General features: G+C 43.9%; 1 protein-coding gene across 1 annotated transcript in view; it reads left to right on the top strand.

Annotated features, from left to right (window-relative positions):
* znf609b (zinc finger protein 609b) overlaps positions 1-15,834 on the top strand; it is a gene marked incomplete at its 5' end in the record, with an annotated part of 54,133 nt that extends 38,299 nt beyond the window's left edge. The window contains 7 exons of the mRNA XM_080843386.1: positions 364-592; positions 5,979-6,066; positions 7,772-10,142; positions 10,450-10,786; positions 10,909-11,292; positions 11,433-11,511; positions 13,214-15,834. Of these exons, the coding sequence (XP_080699512.1) occupies positions 364-592; positions 5,979-6,066; positions 7,772-10,142; positions 10,450-10,786; positions 10,909-11,292; positions 11,433-11,506 (3,483 nt within the window). The 3' untranslated portion in view covers positions 11,507-11,511; positions 13,214-15,834. The remainder of the gene's footprint in view (positions 1-363; positions 593-5,978; positions 6,067-7,771; positions 10,143-10,449; positions 10,787-10,908; positions 11,293-11,432; positions 11,512-13,213) is intronic.
* Between the last annotated feature and the right edge of the window lie 1,398 nt (positions 15,835-17,232).

The raw sequence follows: 17,232 nt of genomic DNA, 5'->3' as shown, positions 1-17,232 counted from the left end.
GACATGATGTGGTGTCAGAGATCGTACTGTGTGGCAAGTAAAGACCGCCGTACCTCTTCTCCTCTTAGCCCGGACCTCAAAGGCATTCCTCCCGCTCTTTTTATCAGATCCGGCAGGGCCAGGGAGGAAAAGGGCTCTAACCTCACTCAACGGAGGCTTCAACAGCAATCCTGTGTTCTCCCCAAACTGAGGGCAGCCAGAGTAGCGACACTCTCCAGTTGTCACTCAAGCAGTTCTGTGCTGCTCTGGCTTCCTCTCGCTGGGCTTTTTCCTCCGCTCAGCACTATCTCAAGATCTCTGTTTATGTGCAGTATTTTTGTGAAGGTGTCCTATATTTACCCTCTCTCTCTCCCCCTTTCACAGATGGAGTCTCCCGTCTCCACGCCGGCCCCGCCCCCGCTCCACCTCTTGGCGCCTGTGGGCACGGCCACTGACATTGCTTCGCCATGCGAGCAGATCATGGTGCGCACGCGCTCTGTGGCCGTGAACACGGCTGAAGTGTCCCTGGCCACCGAGCCAGAGTGCCTGGGCCCCTGCGAGCCCGGCACCAGCGTCAACCTGGAGGGCATCGTCTGGCAGGAGACAGAGGATGGTGAGTGGCTGTTTTGACGTGTTGTTTTGTAGGGCTATCTATCTGTTTGGTAATTTCTCTAATTGATGCCGATTAGCCGTATTATGGTTAGAGCATGTGGCCTTTCGGCCAACTCCAACCTCCATTTCCTGTTGGTTGTTCACATGCTCAGTGGGCTACTAAAGGCACTTGTCAGAGAGATAATGCAGGAAACCAGGAAATAAAAAGAACCAAGCTTTAGTCACCATAACAGAGCACAACACTTGCATGCTTTGGCCTCTTATGTCCCGGCCAAAACATATTATTTTTTGTGATGTTTGCCTTAGTAATTCTGAAAGGGTTATTTTAGTAATGCCACTGCAGGACTGCCTATTCAAAAACACAATCTAAAAATGCCTAAGGGTAATTATGAGAAACAATCAGCCATGATTGAGCTCTACAAAGTGACCGTGCCAAGAAACACAAGAGCACGTTCTCGCTCGTTGGCAGCCAGGAAAGTCCAGCAGCTTATCTGTGGTGTCCTGGTTGGTCTCTAAAAAGGCAGCGCATAAAGAAGGGGGTGGGGGGTGGGCAGCTTCATCAGCATTCCAAACGCTCTGCCTGTCTGAATGTTCTCCTCTCTCTCTCGCCTGCTGTGGGCACAGCATGTCTGACTCACCCAGTCTTCGTCAGTGATGCAGGCGGTGTTCGTGTGTGTGTGTTTGTGTGTTTGTGTGTGTGTGTGTGTGTGTGTGTGTGTGTTTGTGTTTGTGTGTGTGCTGGCAGCCAGCTGCACTTATTCTGTTCCTGTAGTGGGGAGAGCCACCGCAGGGTTGAGAGCGATGGAGAGAACAAGGCTCTGTATATGCAGGGGTTTGTGGCCCTCTAGCTACTAGTGCAAGACCTGGTTCATTCTCACAAGATGGAGAGAGCAGGCCTGTGTCAGCTTACCTCTCGGTTTCACTCTGATATTTAATCTGTCCTGCACAATTCAGTCAGCGTAGCCTCTAGCAAGGCTGTTTATTCGCTGTTGGTTTCAAAGAAAACAAGTTCCTTCATCTCTGCAGCAAATTATAATGGAGGGTTGTAGGTTGTATGGAAATGATGTGGTCCCTGGTTATGTAGGTCAGGGTTAGTCTGATGTAGCACTTAATTGCTGTTAGGGAGGTGTTGGTTTGTGTAGCACTGCACTACAGTGTGTCCAGTGTTACAACAAATAAACAGCAAGTTCATATAAAGCACTGGTGGTTATGGTTGGTCTGGTCATAGTAGAGAATCAATGTGTCGTGAGGTCGGAACCGTTAAGAACCCAAATTGGAAACAGTTCTCGTGTCTGTGGTTAAGATCAAGTCATTTTGGGAACTGTGGATTTTGGATAGTGATCGACTTTGACAGCACAGCACAGAACCATTCTGATAAATGCTAGCAAACAGAAGTCATTAAAACTGTAACACCAAAACCCAGATGCCCTGAAATGGGCCTCATACTTGCTTGTATATGAAATGGAATCACAGCGCTGGTGCTTATTATGTTCAGATTGCATAAAAAGATATAAATTAAATAACAAAAAAACAGTACTTCTAACAAGAGCAGTATGAAACAGTAGGCTTACACCACCCAGACAGATGTCTGTATAACAATGTGGGAAATACTATTCCTTTTGACTAGCCAGATTAATATATGATATTGTACTTCTGTATAGCTGTGCAGGAAAATGAGAGCCACTATAGACCTCTATAGCCTTGTAATGTTCCCAACAATGGCTCAGTGCTCCATAGGTTCTGGGTTTACTAAGGGTTTCTGTTGCTTTGGTGAGTACCAGTGTGCCACTTGTTTGAAGTCTGGGTTTCTCAACTCGAACAGCAGACAGATTGGTATCTTAGTGGCACACTCATGTGGGTGGAAAGCAGAGCACAGAGGCATCCTTTAGCAGAGAATGCATCTTTCAGATAAAAGTCTCTTTGAGATGTGTTTTTTCTTTTTTTTCTCTCTCTCTCCTTCTTTCTGTAGTGTGTCAGCCTCTCAGAGAAGCAAAGCCCAGCAGACCCACATTTTCTTGCTGCAGGGTCACATATATTCTTAAAGTATCTCCAGGCAGTATGCCAGTGTGGTTTATGTTGCTGTTTGAGGTTTGGTAAGGTTTCTCAATCAGGCTTCGTCACAATTGCTGGATTCTGGTAATATTAGGAGTAGTATTTTGTGTTTTTATCTTGGTGCATTGGTCTATTTTACTATTTGGCTCGTTTTAAGATGGTCTGAAAAAGGCTGAAGAATCACTCTGCTCTAAAAATGTAATCTAATAAATGAATCAAGGCCCCTTATTATCGTGAGAGATCTGCCTTTGTTGTCATGTTGCGTTCTCATTTCAATGGATCTTATTCCTCGTTATTAGCACATCGTTGCTATGTTACCGCCGTCCTTTGGCTAGGGTTTAATTTGGAGCTCTTGTTTCAAGCCCCTTTCCAGGCGTGCTGTGAGGGCACCGCTTGTCTTGTCTTTCCCCTGGAGTGCCTTAAAAAGACAGCACTTGAGCTGCCTGGCAATTCAGAAGCAAATGAGATCTTTCCAATGACTGACTGGTAAAAAAAAGAAATGTCCTTGTTTTTCCAGGGTGCAGTAAAAATCACTCAATATTCTTTGAATTATGTGTTTTCTAATATACAATCCACGGGGGCTTGAATAAGGCATTGTAAAGTAATACATCAGACTCTAGTTTTGTGTCATTATTGGTTAGCTGAGAGAAAGAAAAAAAAACACTAAAAGTGTTATCCTAATAGTAGCCCATGACGGCACACCTCCAGTTTCCAGTTTTTCTATCCAGTGATCTAATTAGTTGCTTGTTTTTATTTATTTATGATTTTTTGATTAAATGTTTGTGTGGAGGACTCTCCAAGCCGCGCCATAGCCAAAGTGTTAATCATCAGGTGACACTGAAAACCCTGCTGGAAAGGAAAACATATTTTCCCCTACTTTCTTGCTCTGCTCTCCATGGAAAATAAAAGGAGAGAGGAGAGACAGACAAATCTGCCACAATCATAGAGAGGTCAAAGTTGGACAGCTAGACGCTTGCAAAATGAATGAAAATGAGAAGACACAGTGAGTGAGCTCGTTTTAGAAGCACGCTCTTCCAAAACAAGTCTCTACATCAGGATACCGCAGTGAGCCCAGGGTCACAGCGGTGTGGTATCGGTCCTCACAAAGCTTCCATGCCATACCTAGCAAATGTCAGCTGTTAAATGGGAAGAAAGTTTATTGCTCTGGAAATGCAGCCTTGAGGGCCTTTGCAGAGAGGCTGAATGCCAGGGAAATTGAGCAGCAGTCAGTCAGTCAGTCAGTCATCCAGTCAGCCAGCCAGCCAGCCAGTTGCCCTGATGTCAACCCTCTTACTGCAGGCCTTAGCCCTCCAGATGTCTGTTACACAATTGAGCAAAGTCAAAAGATCAATGATGGATAGCCTACCATTTATAATGCACACTATGTTGGTTGTTTAGATAAATCCAAATGGATAGGAGGCGAGTCATTTCTAGCCTGCGTGCGTGTACCACCGGGTTGTCCCTTTGAGACCAGGCTGCTGCATAGCACTTGTATTTATAGATGACCCATAAAACGTCCTCCAACAATCAGACAGATTTCTGCTCTGATTCAGACGGACTTTCAGTATACCCTTGAGGGCAGGCTGCATCAGGATGATTGTCACTGAACTGTCTTGTCAGTGTATTGTCATATCTGTATGGCACTTAAAAAAAATATGTGGTAAGGCCACTCATCACAGTTTTTTATTTTAGACAGTGCACTAAAACCAAAGAAAATGTTTTCAGTGTATTCATGGTTTTGCTTGTTTTCTAGCTGGGCATTTCTCTTTATTTTTTTTTGTATTGGCCCTCAAGATTAGGCTAGATTGGATCTGGTGAAAAGACTGCCACCTAATAATTGCCCTTATATGCAGCCATGGTCTGGAATAAGAGACATTAAATTGCATGGAGCACTTATTAGCAAGTTGTTAAGCAAGGCTTATTTGACATGACATGTCTGACCGAAATTGAATGGGGTGCTCCAATGATTCCACTCATTTGATTTCCCCTTGCAAAACCAAGAAGAATGACTCTCCCAAATGAGCTTTTACTGGACAGCCATGGCATTATTGTTGGTCACTGGCTGCTCACCTTTGTGGGTTTGCCTTTTGGAATTTGTAGTTCCATGGTGGGTCATGTAAGCATAATTTGCTTTTTTTGGCAGTGTCTCTTTTTGCTCCGTCTAGAAGGAAGTAAAAAGATATGGGAAAAGACAGTGCAGATTCCAGGACCCTTAATCATTCAAAGCCTGATGTAAATATTTAAACAGAATTCTCTGGACTGCTCAGAGGGGTTATTCCAGGGACCTGAGAGATCAGCCCAATTGAATTGTATGGATCAGCAGGGCTTTTGGGTCACGGATGAGCATGTGGAGGAGGAGGAAGCATGGCCAAGGCACTCCACGTAATGACAAGCTCCCCTAATCTAATGTGAGAAAACACTCAAAGGACCTTTAGAGCTTAAGGTGTTTTCCAGTTGATGGAGGATGGCAGGAGAATCCTTGTTTGTTTGTTGGTCAGCTGTCCTGGCAGAAGTGCTAAGTTGTTGTCTACCAAGTGGCCTGAACAGTAAATCTTAATTAATCCTTCAACTCGTACAGAAATATGGCCCAGACATCTGCTGAAGGAGCATGCTCTGCTGACTAAATCAGAAGGGGGGAGGGTGGAGGTTGAAAAAAGGTCTCTTGTAACAATAAGGGGAGCCTGCCAAAAGCCTTGCCCCTCTTTCCTCCTCCTGCCTCCCCGACAAAATCCTATACCACTAAGTTGAGTCTCAGCAGTGACTGTCACTTTCTGTAGCCTAGCCGGTATTGATTGGGTGGGTGCAAATAAAGCAAAGCTCATCTAAAGGACACGCCTCAGCTGAACCACACGGTGTTGAACAAGAGACTTATTGAACACCAGGCGAAAAAAAAGAAATTCAGCTGTTTCCACAGTGCTCGTATACCACTTTCTCTTGTTCTCTTTCTCTTTCCCTACTCCTCTCATTTTTGCTCTCTTCGCACTCTGCAGCAAAGTCGCGTGGAGGACACCATCAAATCATTTTACATATAAATGATTCACTGTGCCGTGTAGAGGCTCTCAGCCGCCAAAGTCATGAGCTGCACTGTGGAAATAGAAAAGGCTGCCGTGAGAGGGCTGCCCTTGGAAACCTCTGTTTGATCTATTATAATGGAGAGTCGAGAGTCTGCCTGAAGCCTGTGTGGATGAGGAAAGGGGAGGAAGAAAGAAAGCACGACGGAGATGAGTTACATGCTTGGGAGAACGAACCAGAGTGCCATGAAGGCAGTGTGAAATAAAAGCTTATCTGTCCTTACACTCTTTATTTACTGGCTTGTGCTTTTTGTCCTGTTTCAGGCATGCTGGTGGTGAACGTGACCTGGAGGAATAAGACGTATGTCGGGACGCTGCTGGATTGTACCCGGCATGACTGGGCACCTCCAAGGTAAACTAACATGATTGGCCAGTCACACTCTGTTTTCAAAATGTCCAATATGTTACTTCTCCCCCCTTAACACCAATCCTGGTGAACATGCTTTAAAAGGGTTTCATATTAGCAATTCCTTTGTGCAAGAATGAGTGACACCTCCTTTGTTTTCGAGAGGCGCGTAGAGTTAGAGCCAAAAGCCTCATTACAATCAGTACTTGCAATTACATGTCTCCGTAGTCAGCATGCCAGTTAACAAGCTGGAGTGGGGCGGTCTTTGAACTTCACAGATTAATATTCTAGTCTGATGTTGGTGAGCATTAACTGTGCTTGCCATGATTGGTGCGCTGTTTTTCTTTTACTGATGATACTATTAGTTGCTTTAAAAAAAATGCCTTTATGTGAGAGTTTTAACCTAGTTGTAATCAGACTCAATGATGTGTGTTGTTGATAAATATGTGTTGTAGATTTTTACAAGATCAGGGCTCTTGCTTATTACGTTCTTTCCTGCTGCTGTTAAACCTAATTATGTTGTTCATTAGTATTGGGCTAAATGTATTCACAAATATAAGGTTATCGTTATATTTTGATGTATGCAGGGGGAAAAATATTTTAGTTGATGAGTTATGTTCATTGCTATCCCCCTTACACAAAATGGTTGCCGACCACAGCACTTCCTATTTATTTATAGTGCATTAACTATGTGCCAACCACCGTTATATATGATTCAAGAAAATGTACATGGATTATGTTCTATCTGAGTTTTGTCTATTTTACTGTGTAAAGATATTTAAGTCGTATCTGGATAGTGCAGTAAGTGGTAGATAAATTGGGAGATGGGATTTTGGAATGACTTTTCAGAATAAGGCATACTTGTATTACACAGCAGCCATCTATTCAAAAGTTGGAGTTTGCTCAGAGCTTAGCTGATATGTCAGGTGTCAACTCTATAACTCCTAGTAATTTGTTCTCACTGCTTCCTCTTGCCTTAAAAAGATTTTTATGAGAGTGCCTATTTTATTGCGTACCTCAGCGACAATTTCATCTTTGAGCCGCGCCTCGCCTCTCACTAGAGATGTGTGAATGTGAAATACCCTTTGCATCTAATCTGTCATGGCAGACTTACATAGTGCTTTTTAGACCTTTGGGATCTTTAAAAAAACAAATGGTTACAGTATGAGAACAAGATGACTTCGGAGTGACATATTCCAGAAATAGGAGCCAATATTCATAAATCATCTCAGTGAAAACGCGTTGAAGTACAGTTTTGCACCTAGGTTTGATATATAAAGAGTTGTGGACATAAAGATGTGTTCCTGCCAGATTTTTTATCACTAACCCTGGAGAGACTCAGTGGGAAGCTGAATTGTTTTGAGAAAATGGCTAAATTGTTCTCTTCATTCACCAGATATGATATTCATTCCTCTTTTTACATCTAGTTGCTTTTCTTCTCCACTAGATACATCGCATCATGGAAGGGATTCAATATGATCATAATAATACTTATAATTGTGACCATTTGTGTTACTGTTATAGTTATTGCCATCGGCAGTTTTCCCTAATTGTATTTCCGTAAGAGTGTTGTATACGCTAATAGGTTTTCGATTTAGAATTGTCAGACATAATACACATTATTACCTGTTTCAAAGCTTTTCTTTATTGTTTTGTCGGTTCTGATTTATATACATTTTTGTGTTAATGATTTTGTTTTTATTTTTGCCAGGTTTTGTGAGTCTCCGACTAGTGACTTGGAGATGAGAAATGGTAGAGGCCGTGGGAAGAGGATGAGGCCCAATACCAACACGCCAGTGAATGAGAACAGCAACTCCTCTGACAACAAGGGCAGCAACAATAGCAAGACCCGTGCAGGCTCCAATAGCAAGGGTCGTCGTGGCAGCCAGAACTCTTCGGAGCGCCGAACCCCACCCAACAGCAACACAGAGGATGTCAAGGCAAGCCCTTCCTCTGCAGGCAAACGTAAGAGTAAGCCTGCCTCCGACATGGAGCCGAACTCAAGTTCTGAAGACACCAAGGGCAACAAACGCATGCGCACAAACTCCAGTAGTGGAGGGGGACCTCTTACCATGCCTATCCCAAACATCAAGACAGAGTCACTCCCCCCTCCACTAGACCGCAACTGTACCTCTCCAGTGCTCATTGACTGCCCACACCCCAACTGCAACAAGAAATACAAGCACATTAATGGCTTGAAGTACCATCAGGCTCGTGCTCACAATGATGATGACATCAAACTGGACATGGATGGGGATAGTGAGTATGGGGAAGACTCAACTCTGCATCCTGAATCAGGAGGATGCAATGGAGCCTCTATCTCTCAGAAAGGCTCTCTCTCCCCAGCTCGATCTGTGACGCCAAAAGGGAGGGGATTTGATGCTCAGAGCCCATCTCCTTCCCCGGGGAAGTTTGGTTCTAAGCAGAGTAACAAAAAGAGGAATGGGGATGTGGATCCAGAGGCGTGTGGTACACCCATGGATGGCTGTGAAGATGGCCCTTGTCTGACTGATGAGGCAAGCAATGATGGAGTGGAGGACAAGAAAAGCCTAGACAAGGACAAATCTAAAAAGTCTAGCAATAGTGCCAAGTCTGACAAGCTACAGCAGAAGAACATTAAATCATCTAGGCCCCTGCCTCAAACTATACCACCTCAACAGATGTACTCGCTGCAAGCCTCACCTTTCCCAGGTGGAAGCCCAGGCAACCCTGGCCAAGGAATGAGCTCAACAATGCAGGGTATCCCCAAGAGCCCTCAGCTGAAAGCTATACAGCCCAAGCCTTCAGCCATGGGAGATCCCTCTGCTATGAGCCCTGCTATGAGTGGCTCCAAGGATAAGAAGAAGAAAGATAAGAAAAAGAAGGATCCAGGGAAGGAGGCTGACAGTCCTAAGCCATCTGGTAAAACAGGAAGGCCTGATGGGGGAAAGAGTCCATACTCAGAATCTTCAGACCCTGGAGGCAAGAGCGACAGCCTCCTGAATGGCTCCGACCCACACCAGAGTCGCCTGGCCAGCATCAAGGCTGAGGCAGATAAGATCTACAGCTTCTCGGACAATGCCCCCAGTCCATCCATTGGTGTGGCCAGTCGGATTGAGAGTGGTGGGGTAGGGCCACCTCTAAATCCCTTGCATATGGTCACCCAGAATGGGGCTGACAATTCTTCAGTGAAGACTAACAGCCCAGCCTATTCTGACATCTCAGATGCTGGAGAGGATGGGGAAGGAAAGCTCGAGGGAATGAAAAACAAGGCTGAAGAACAAGCCGTGAGGGAGGGAGCCAAGAAGGCCCTCTTTGCTGGCCAGCCTCCTAACAAGGAGTCTCCATACTATACCAGCTACGAGAACTACTATTCCCCCAACTACACCAACCCAAGCCCAGGTGCTGCTAACACTGGTGGCCCAATGGTAGAAGGCCCAAGTGTGAAGATCAAGAAAGAAGAGGACTCCGAGCACCAGAGCGAGGAGAAGGGAAAGCTAGAGCTGCATGATGAGCGCAAGGCTGAGCTCTGCGCCCAAGGCCAACAGCAGCCACAGCACCCTCAGCAGCAGCCCTCAGTCATTCAGCAACGCTCCAATATGTACATGCAGCCTCTCTACTACAACCAGTACTACATACCACCTTACGGATATACAGATCAAGTTTACCATAACCATCTGATGAACACCAACCCTGCTTACCGGCAACAGTATGAGGAGCGGCAGAGGCAGGTGGCTGAGCAGCACCGGGCTGTAGAGAAGAAGTCATCAGAGACACCCTCAAAGGAGAGGGAAGGTCAGTTAGTTAAGGAGGAGTGGAAGCAGAAGGCTTCAGGGCCCCCTGCTCTTTCAAAAGCTCCGAGCATGTCTGACTTGGGTAAATCTCAGCCGTTGTGTGGCAAGCAGAAAGACGCTACTTCCTCTATGGAGGGCAACAAGTCTGTCATCATCCCCAAGGGTGAAGAGTCCAAAATGGCCTCCCAGCAAGCCGAGGGCCTCAAGATGAAGCTGAGTGAGGGAGGACACCATGGCAAAGAGGAGCCGAAGACAAGCATGGAGTCAGGCAGACAGCCAGGCATGGACCAGGCCATGTGGTACAGACAGGTAATGAGAAACCTTTTAAATGTGTTTTTGTGAATGTGCATGCATCACAAGCACTGTCGTACAGACAGGTAATGAGAAACCTTTTAAATGTGTTTTTGTGAATGTGCATGCATCACAAGCACTGTCGTACAGACAGGTAATGAGAAACCTTTTAAATGTGTTTTTGTGAATGTGCATGCATCACAAGCACTGTCGTACAGACAGGTAATGAGAAACCTTTTAAATGTGTTTTTGTGAATGTGCATGCATCACAAGCACTGTCTTTGCTTTGTCATATGTCTTACGCTATGGTTTTTCCTTTTCTCAGGATGCTTATGTCTACCCCAACAAGTTCCCAGATGCGCAGAAGCAACAGATGGAGGAGGATCGTGAACGAGAGCGTAAGTGCAAGGATGAGAGGCCCAGGCCCAACAAAGAAGAAGGCAAAGACTGCCCTGATCCCCGAACTTCAGTCGCCTCCTCTGAGGATCACAGAGGGCCTCAGAAAGACCCTCGACCGAACACACACATGCAGTTCCCCCCTTCCTTGGCTCAACACCAGCCATACGTGCCATACATGCATGGCTACCCCTACAGTCAGGGTTATGACCCCAATCACCCTGGATACAGAGGCATGTCTTCGGTTATGATGCAGAACTACCCAGGTAAACAATGGATGAGCAGACTTGTCAGAGTGCTGTGTTATGCCTAGCTGTAGCATGCCCTCCCTGATCTAATGTCGTGTGACAGATCTCATAATCACAGTCATTCTCAATCATTTCCGCAGGCTCCTATCTGTCAGCGGGATATCCCTTCTCCCCATATGGTGGGAAGGTGAATACCGGCGAGGAAGGAGAGAAGTCCCGCGCTAGTCCAACCGTGAGCAGCAAGGCAGCATCAGAGTCCAAAGCTCTGGACATTCTCCACCAACACGCAAGCCAGTACAAGAGCAAGTCCCCCACTGTTGGAGACAAGCCGCCGTCACACGAACGAGAGCGTGGAGGCAGCGAGCGAGATCGGGAGCGGGACCGGGACCGTGACCGGGATAGAGAAAGAGACCGGGAGAGAGAGAGGGACCTGGATAGGCCGCGCTCTTCCCCTTCGCAGCGCGTCATGCCCTCTCATCACCACCTCGGATACCCCTTGCAGTATGACCTCTCCTACGCCACAGGTCAGTGAAATTGATGTTATGGTCGCCGTGCAGAATAACTGAAAGCTGAGCCAAATAGAGCAGCAATGAACCTGCATCAACTTAAACGAATGCTTAGCCATGTGCTGCAGGAGCACTGACATGCTCTATTGCCCCAACAGGTCTGTCGTCATCTGCCATCGTCGCCAGCCAGCAAACCTCAGCTCCCTCACTGTATCCGCCTGCACGGAGGTGAGAACGGTAAGGCAAACACAAAAACACAAGAGATGACCAGGACTTTGGATAAGGACATGTTTTTTGCTCTAACTGAAAGCCTAGCCACACAGTATGCATTGGCAATGACCAACCAACCTCTTTGCATTATTCCATTGGGTGTCTTTAATTGAGTTTTCCATTAAGTGGCATTTCAGTGCCTCTCCACATGATCATTCAGAATGATTTGCTTTAATTTAGTTGATTTTTTTCATGCATAACCAATGCAACCCCATCTCCCCAGTTGAAGCCAGGTCTTTTCAGGACAGGCATAGAGAAATAGTCACTGTACCAAAACACTGAGTTTGGCTGCAGCACTCAGAGAAACGTCAGCTCACACTGACCTCTGGTGGAACGATATGGCTGAGACACAACCTAGTGCACTCCATATCAGACTGAAGTCACTTGGTTGGCTACATATTGGGCAGACTCGGATTGCATTGTTGTAACATGAATTATGTGTTAACAGGGCTATTGTTGGTATCTGGGTCATGTAGATGATAATGGGTTTAGGGCATGACATAATGCATTTCGTAAACATGTAATCTAGTGATTCCTATTTCTGTCTTCGAATAAAGAGCTTACAGAATAGTGTTACTGGAGGAATACATGATAGCCAAAATAAGTCCTATTTCTTATTGTGGACCCCCATAGATCAGGTTAAGTGCTAACATTTATAAATGTTTTATTGATATAACATAATTGTAACTGTTCACAAGTTAATCATTCTATTTCAGTTTCAGTGTTTTAATCGTGTCATTCAGCTGTACAGCAGTAAGGGAAACAGGATTTTCAACAGAACATGCAGTATGACTTTCACTCTAGATTCTTTGGAAGATTAGGACCATATTTTCCTTAACGTTTTAAACAAAGTCCTGCTTTCTCTCAAATTCCAAGTTGCGCACAGTACTGCAAGGTCAGGCCCGTAACAGCACATAGTCAAAATCAACAGTACCAGAATAAAGACAGAACCGTTACAGCACATAGTCAAAATCAACAGTACCAAAATAAAGACAAGCCCGTTACAGCACATAGTCAAAATCAACAGTACCAGAATAAAGACAGGCCCGTTACAGCACATAGTCAAAATCAACAGTACCAGAATAAAGACAGGCCCGTTACAGCACATAGTCAAAATTCTATTTCAGTTTCAGTGTTTTAATCGTGTCATTCAGCTGTACAGCAGTAAGGGAAGCAGGATTTTCAACAGAACATGCAGTATGACTTTCACTCTAGATTCTTTGGAAGATTAGGACCATATTTTCCTTAACGTTTTAAACAAAGTCCTGCTTTCTCTCAAATTCCAAGTTGCGCACAGTACTGCAAGGTCAGGCCCGTTACAGCACATAGTCAAAATCAACAGTACCAGAATAAAGACAGGCCCGTTACAGCACATAGTCAAAATCAACAGTACCAGAATAAAAATGGTAGCATCACACAGTTGTAAACAATTAAGCAGTGGCTTTACGTAAATAATATAAAATAATATCAATTGTTGGTAGGATTAGTGGGTGGGTGATGAAGATAACTATGATGGGGGAATCATTAGTACACTAGTGCCCCTACTTTAGTATATTGATTATTGACTGTGATGGCAGTGTTATGCAGGTTATAAGAAATGAAATGAAGGTTGCAGTATCAACAGTTGTGAGTGAATATTGTTTTCTATCTCTCTTCCCAACCCCTCTAGGGAGACCTGACATCACCACCTCACTCTCGCAAATGTACATGTGACTGGCTCACATGGGGACATATATGGAGTTCATTTAGACATCAGTTGAATGGTGTTTCTATATTTTTATTTTTTTCTCTTTTCCTCCTGCCTGAATGTGTGGCAGACCTGATGTTTCCGAGCATCTATAACCTCCGATCCCAACGCGGACCGCAAGACCAGTTTCAAAGCCATCTTTCTCCGCTGACAAAAGCAGCCTGCCACTGAACTATATTCTGCACTGTCAAAAAGCCATGCAAGAAAAAAAGAGACCATCCCATTGCCTGTCTGGCCTTTGATTCATGGAATACCTTTTCTCGTGCAGAATGCAGGCCAGAGATGAGGAATCTGGTTTGCTGTGGTTGAAATAATAAATAAAAACAGTCGGAAGGAAAAAAAAAAAAAGAACAAAAAAAAAGCAGTTTATCATGTTGAAATGATTGAAATTTTGCCCTTGCTCTTCAGTGTGCATCCTCACAAATACAAACAAAAAAATGTGTATGGTAAAGTGAAACTCGTTTATTTTTGGAGTTGCTGCTCTTCGGAGATTCAGCAGGGACACTGGAATAGACTCTGGCAGCGTCCGGCATGTGGTCCCAAACATATACGTACACACACACACATACACACAGACATGCTCGCACACGCACACACACACATTGTCCTCATCACTACATCCTTAAAGACTTTTTTATTTTGGTTGTCATTCTTTTTTTTTTTCAAAATATGCCATTAGCCACTTGAGCTCAAAAGACTATGTTCATGTCCATGATGTTATGTTGATACATATTTTTTTTTTTTTTAGTGATTTCAGTTCCTTGGTGCATGACTAATGGCACTTCGTAGACTTTGTTTTATGTCCTTTTTTTTGTTGTTTTGTTTCTTTTTTTTCTCTCATTTCCCTCTTGCTTTGAAGAATGGCTGGTAGCTCATTTGAAACTGATGATGAAACCAGGTTAGCTGCCTCAACAGACTTAATGCCCTGTTCAACCTGTGACAGATGAGCTTACCCTTGTTGCTGCTCGAGTCGGGCTGTCTCGTAGCAGATACTGAGCCTTTGCCAACCAGTCTTGAAGATCGGCCTTGACTTGGAGTGTTCTCACAGTACATGGTTCTGTCGACTCACAGCTTAACTAGTCCTTCATTTGTCACTTGGGTTGGATAAGCAGTGAACCTACAAGGAGGTCGCCCTCGGAGGAAGCAAAGTGTTTTTTCTGTTCTCTTGGATTGGAAACGAATCTCTCTCACGACTTGGGAGTCACTGCTTATTAAACTCTCAGCTCCTCTGGTGCCCCTCAGCGCGTGCCTCTCTTCCAGCTCAATGGCAACATCCCACCACTGACGAATACTCTTGTCACACCAACACTCTGCCTTTAACTGTGTTGACATTAAGGTAAATGCGAGTGGATGACTCGTCGTGTGAGAGTCAGGGTGGTGCGTGATGTAAATGCAGTAGGACCCACTGAATTGTCTCTTAAGGCAAAAAAAAAACGAAACGCTGCAAACTTGTCTAGCTGACTACGGAGAGAGAAAAGAGTGCAAATGGAACCAGATGTTCATCTCTGGTCCAAAAGCAGCTCCCCAAACGTTGACTGTGTTTTAAGCGGGTGGAGAGCAGAGGAACCCACAGTGAAGAGGAGGGAAAAGACATCAGGAAAAAAAGCCGTTAGAACTCTCGAGATTTTAGCTTGTATTCTATTTGTTCAAGGAGACCTTGTGTGTAAGTGCTGTGAATACTAGTAACACAAAGTGTTTTTTTTTTTGTTTATTTTTTTTTTTTTTTTTTTTTTTCTGTAAACAACCACTCAAAACTCTGTTCATAGTTACAGTTTTCCTCTATCTCCAGGAGTAAGATTTTCATGTTTTCAGTTTTCTCCAGTAGGGTGTCAATTAGCATGAAATCCCATATATATACAATATCCTCTCAGGCAAAGCACACTGATCCATAGCTTCATACACACTGATCCATAGCTGATGTTTGTTTTCATCCTCCTTTCACCGACAGAAAGATATCTGTATATAATGAACAGAGGTATAATTTTAACGCTTTTTGGATTGCCATCACCATTCAGTCAATCTCTGTCATTAGCCCTCTTTTCCACACCCCCCTCCTTCCAATGTTGATTACACAAATACTGTAGCAGCTCTCTCATTTTTACTATTCTATTCATTTTTCTATATACTTATATATTTTTAAAGCTCTCCACCCAGCTCACTTTGGGCTCACTATGACCACAGTCTACCACCCCCATATTGAGGAAGGGTTTGTTTTTATCAGAACCAATTTACAGAACCTACGTACAGCCAGACAGAAATATGTGTGAAGCTATAAACAACCATTAACCCCTTGTATAACTGACAACATTTCAAGGCTTCTACAGTTTTACAGCCCCCCCCTAAAAAAAATATAGAATAACACATTTTGAGCCCGTTTTATTTTTCTATTTGATTATTTGTTTTGTTAGGGTTATTTTTTGTCACCTTGCTATAGGAGACCCAGTGGAAAGGGGTAAACACTTGCCTCTACGCATGGCTGTACAGGTTCTTTAAAATTGTTGTGCGTCCAGTGAGACAGACTGCTGAGCTGTTGTCCAGAGCTGCCACTGTTGTTGACCATCAAGGCGAAATAGAAACTAGAGCTGACTGACATTATTCTTGCCATCTGATGTTTGTTGAATAGTTTTTTGCAGTATTATAGCTTTTGTGGTAAAGTTTGATTATTTGGCCTTAAAGAAGTTACCCCCAAAAAGGCCAGATTATGGTGTTGTCATGTTTAAGGGAGTGAATTTGATGTTCATTTTTCCACTTTCTTAAAACTGAAATTCTAACCGTGGAATGCAGATGTGGCTGGTTTTATTAAGACAAGGAGATTATGACACTAAATGAACAGTTCATTGCCATATATAGGCTGCTGTAGAGTACAGTCCCTGAGTTGAGTAATACTTAGACTGTTCCTATGTATGTTTTTTCACATCTAATTTGTTCTGGATATATCAAGAGCTGTAATGTCATTCTGTGTGTTACATGTTCCTAAGAAGTGGCTTTAGTAGTAGTTGATATTGACAGGCATGATAAAGCATTACTTTTTTTTCAAGGATGAACAGAAATCAAACATCTGGTTTTAAAGTGAAAAGCCACCATTCTCTGTTAATCACAAAAACCCTTGAAGTTGCAGAGGTAAATACATTGAGCGCTTTAATGATTAATAATTTATTTTTGTTTTGATTTGGTTGTCCATCATATGAGGAAGAGGTGTGTTAATTTCTTTTTTTCTTTTTTTTCCATATTTTCTTGCAAGCAAACATTGATAAACGTCCAATGTTTACCCATTTGGGTGGAGTCATGCACTATTTTATCATGGTGTTTTGCTTCCCAGCATTGAATCTGACCCCCACCCCTTCCCCCAACCCTCATGGTAAACTCACACCCCCTCTGTCACTCAAAACTAGAGGGTCTGTCACTAAGTATCAGTCATCGGTACTTACAAAGGATGTTTACAGCTTCTTTTTTTATTATTGCTTTGTTTTGAAATTCATTCCCCCAGATGCATCACCTTTCTTTAACTCCCACCACAGCTGACCTTTCCCCTACTGGAGTTGTCCTCTGATGTAAAGTGTACATTACCATGTTTCTTTTTTATACAATACTGTAACTTGCCTTTGTACATTTGGGCAAAAAAAATAAATAAATCTTTTTATGAGACAATCATATCTGTTCTTTTTTGTTTATATTGAAAGGCAGTGAGCACATTTAAACCTCAATCTGGTAGACATGACAGTCATATCTCAGAGAAAACGTGAATCCCTGCAGCAAGACAGCTGAGGTGAATGGCCATCACCACTGGAGGTCACTAGTGCCCATTGAATGGGTGGCATGTTCGGTGTGGGGCATGGTGCCCGCTCACCCAACACACAGGCTTGGCAAATCTGAGCTCCACTTTAACTCTTCAGAGGAGTATTTTGTGCTGGGGCATTGCCTAGTGTTTCAACTGCTGTAAA

Source organism: Sprattus sprattus, assembly GCF_963457725.1.
Source record: "Sprattus sprattus genome assembly, chromosome: 8".
Classification (NCBI taxonomy): domain Eukaryota; kingdom Metazoa; phylum Chordata; class Actinopteri; order Clupeiformes; family Clupeidae; genus Sprattus; species Sprattus sprattus.
This window is presented reverse-complemented; position numbering and strand designations above follow the sequence as displayed.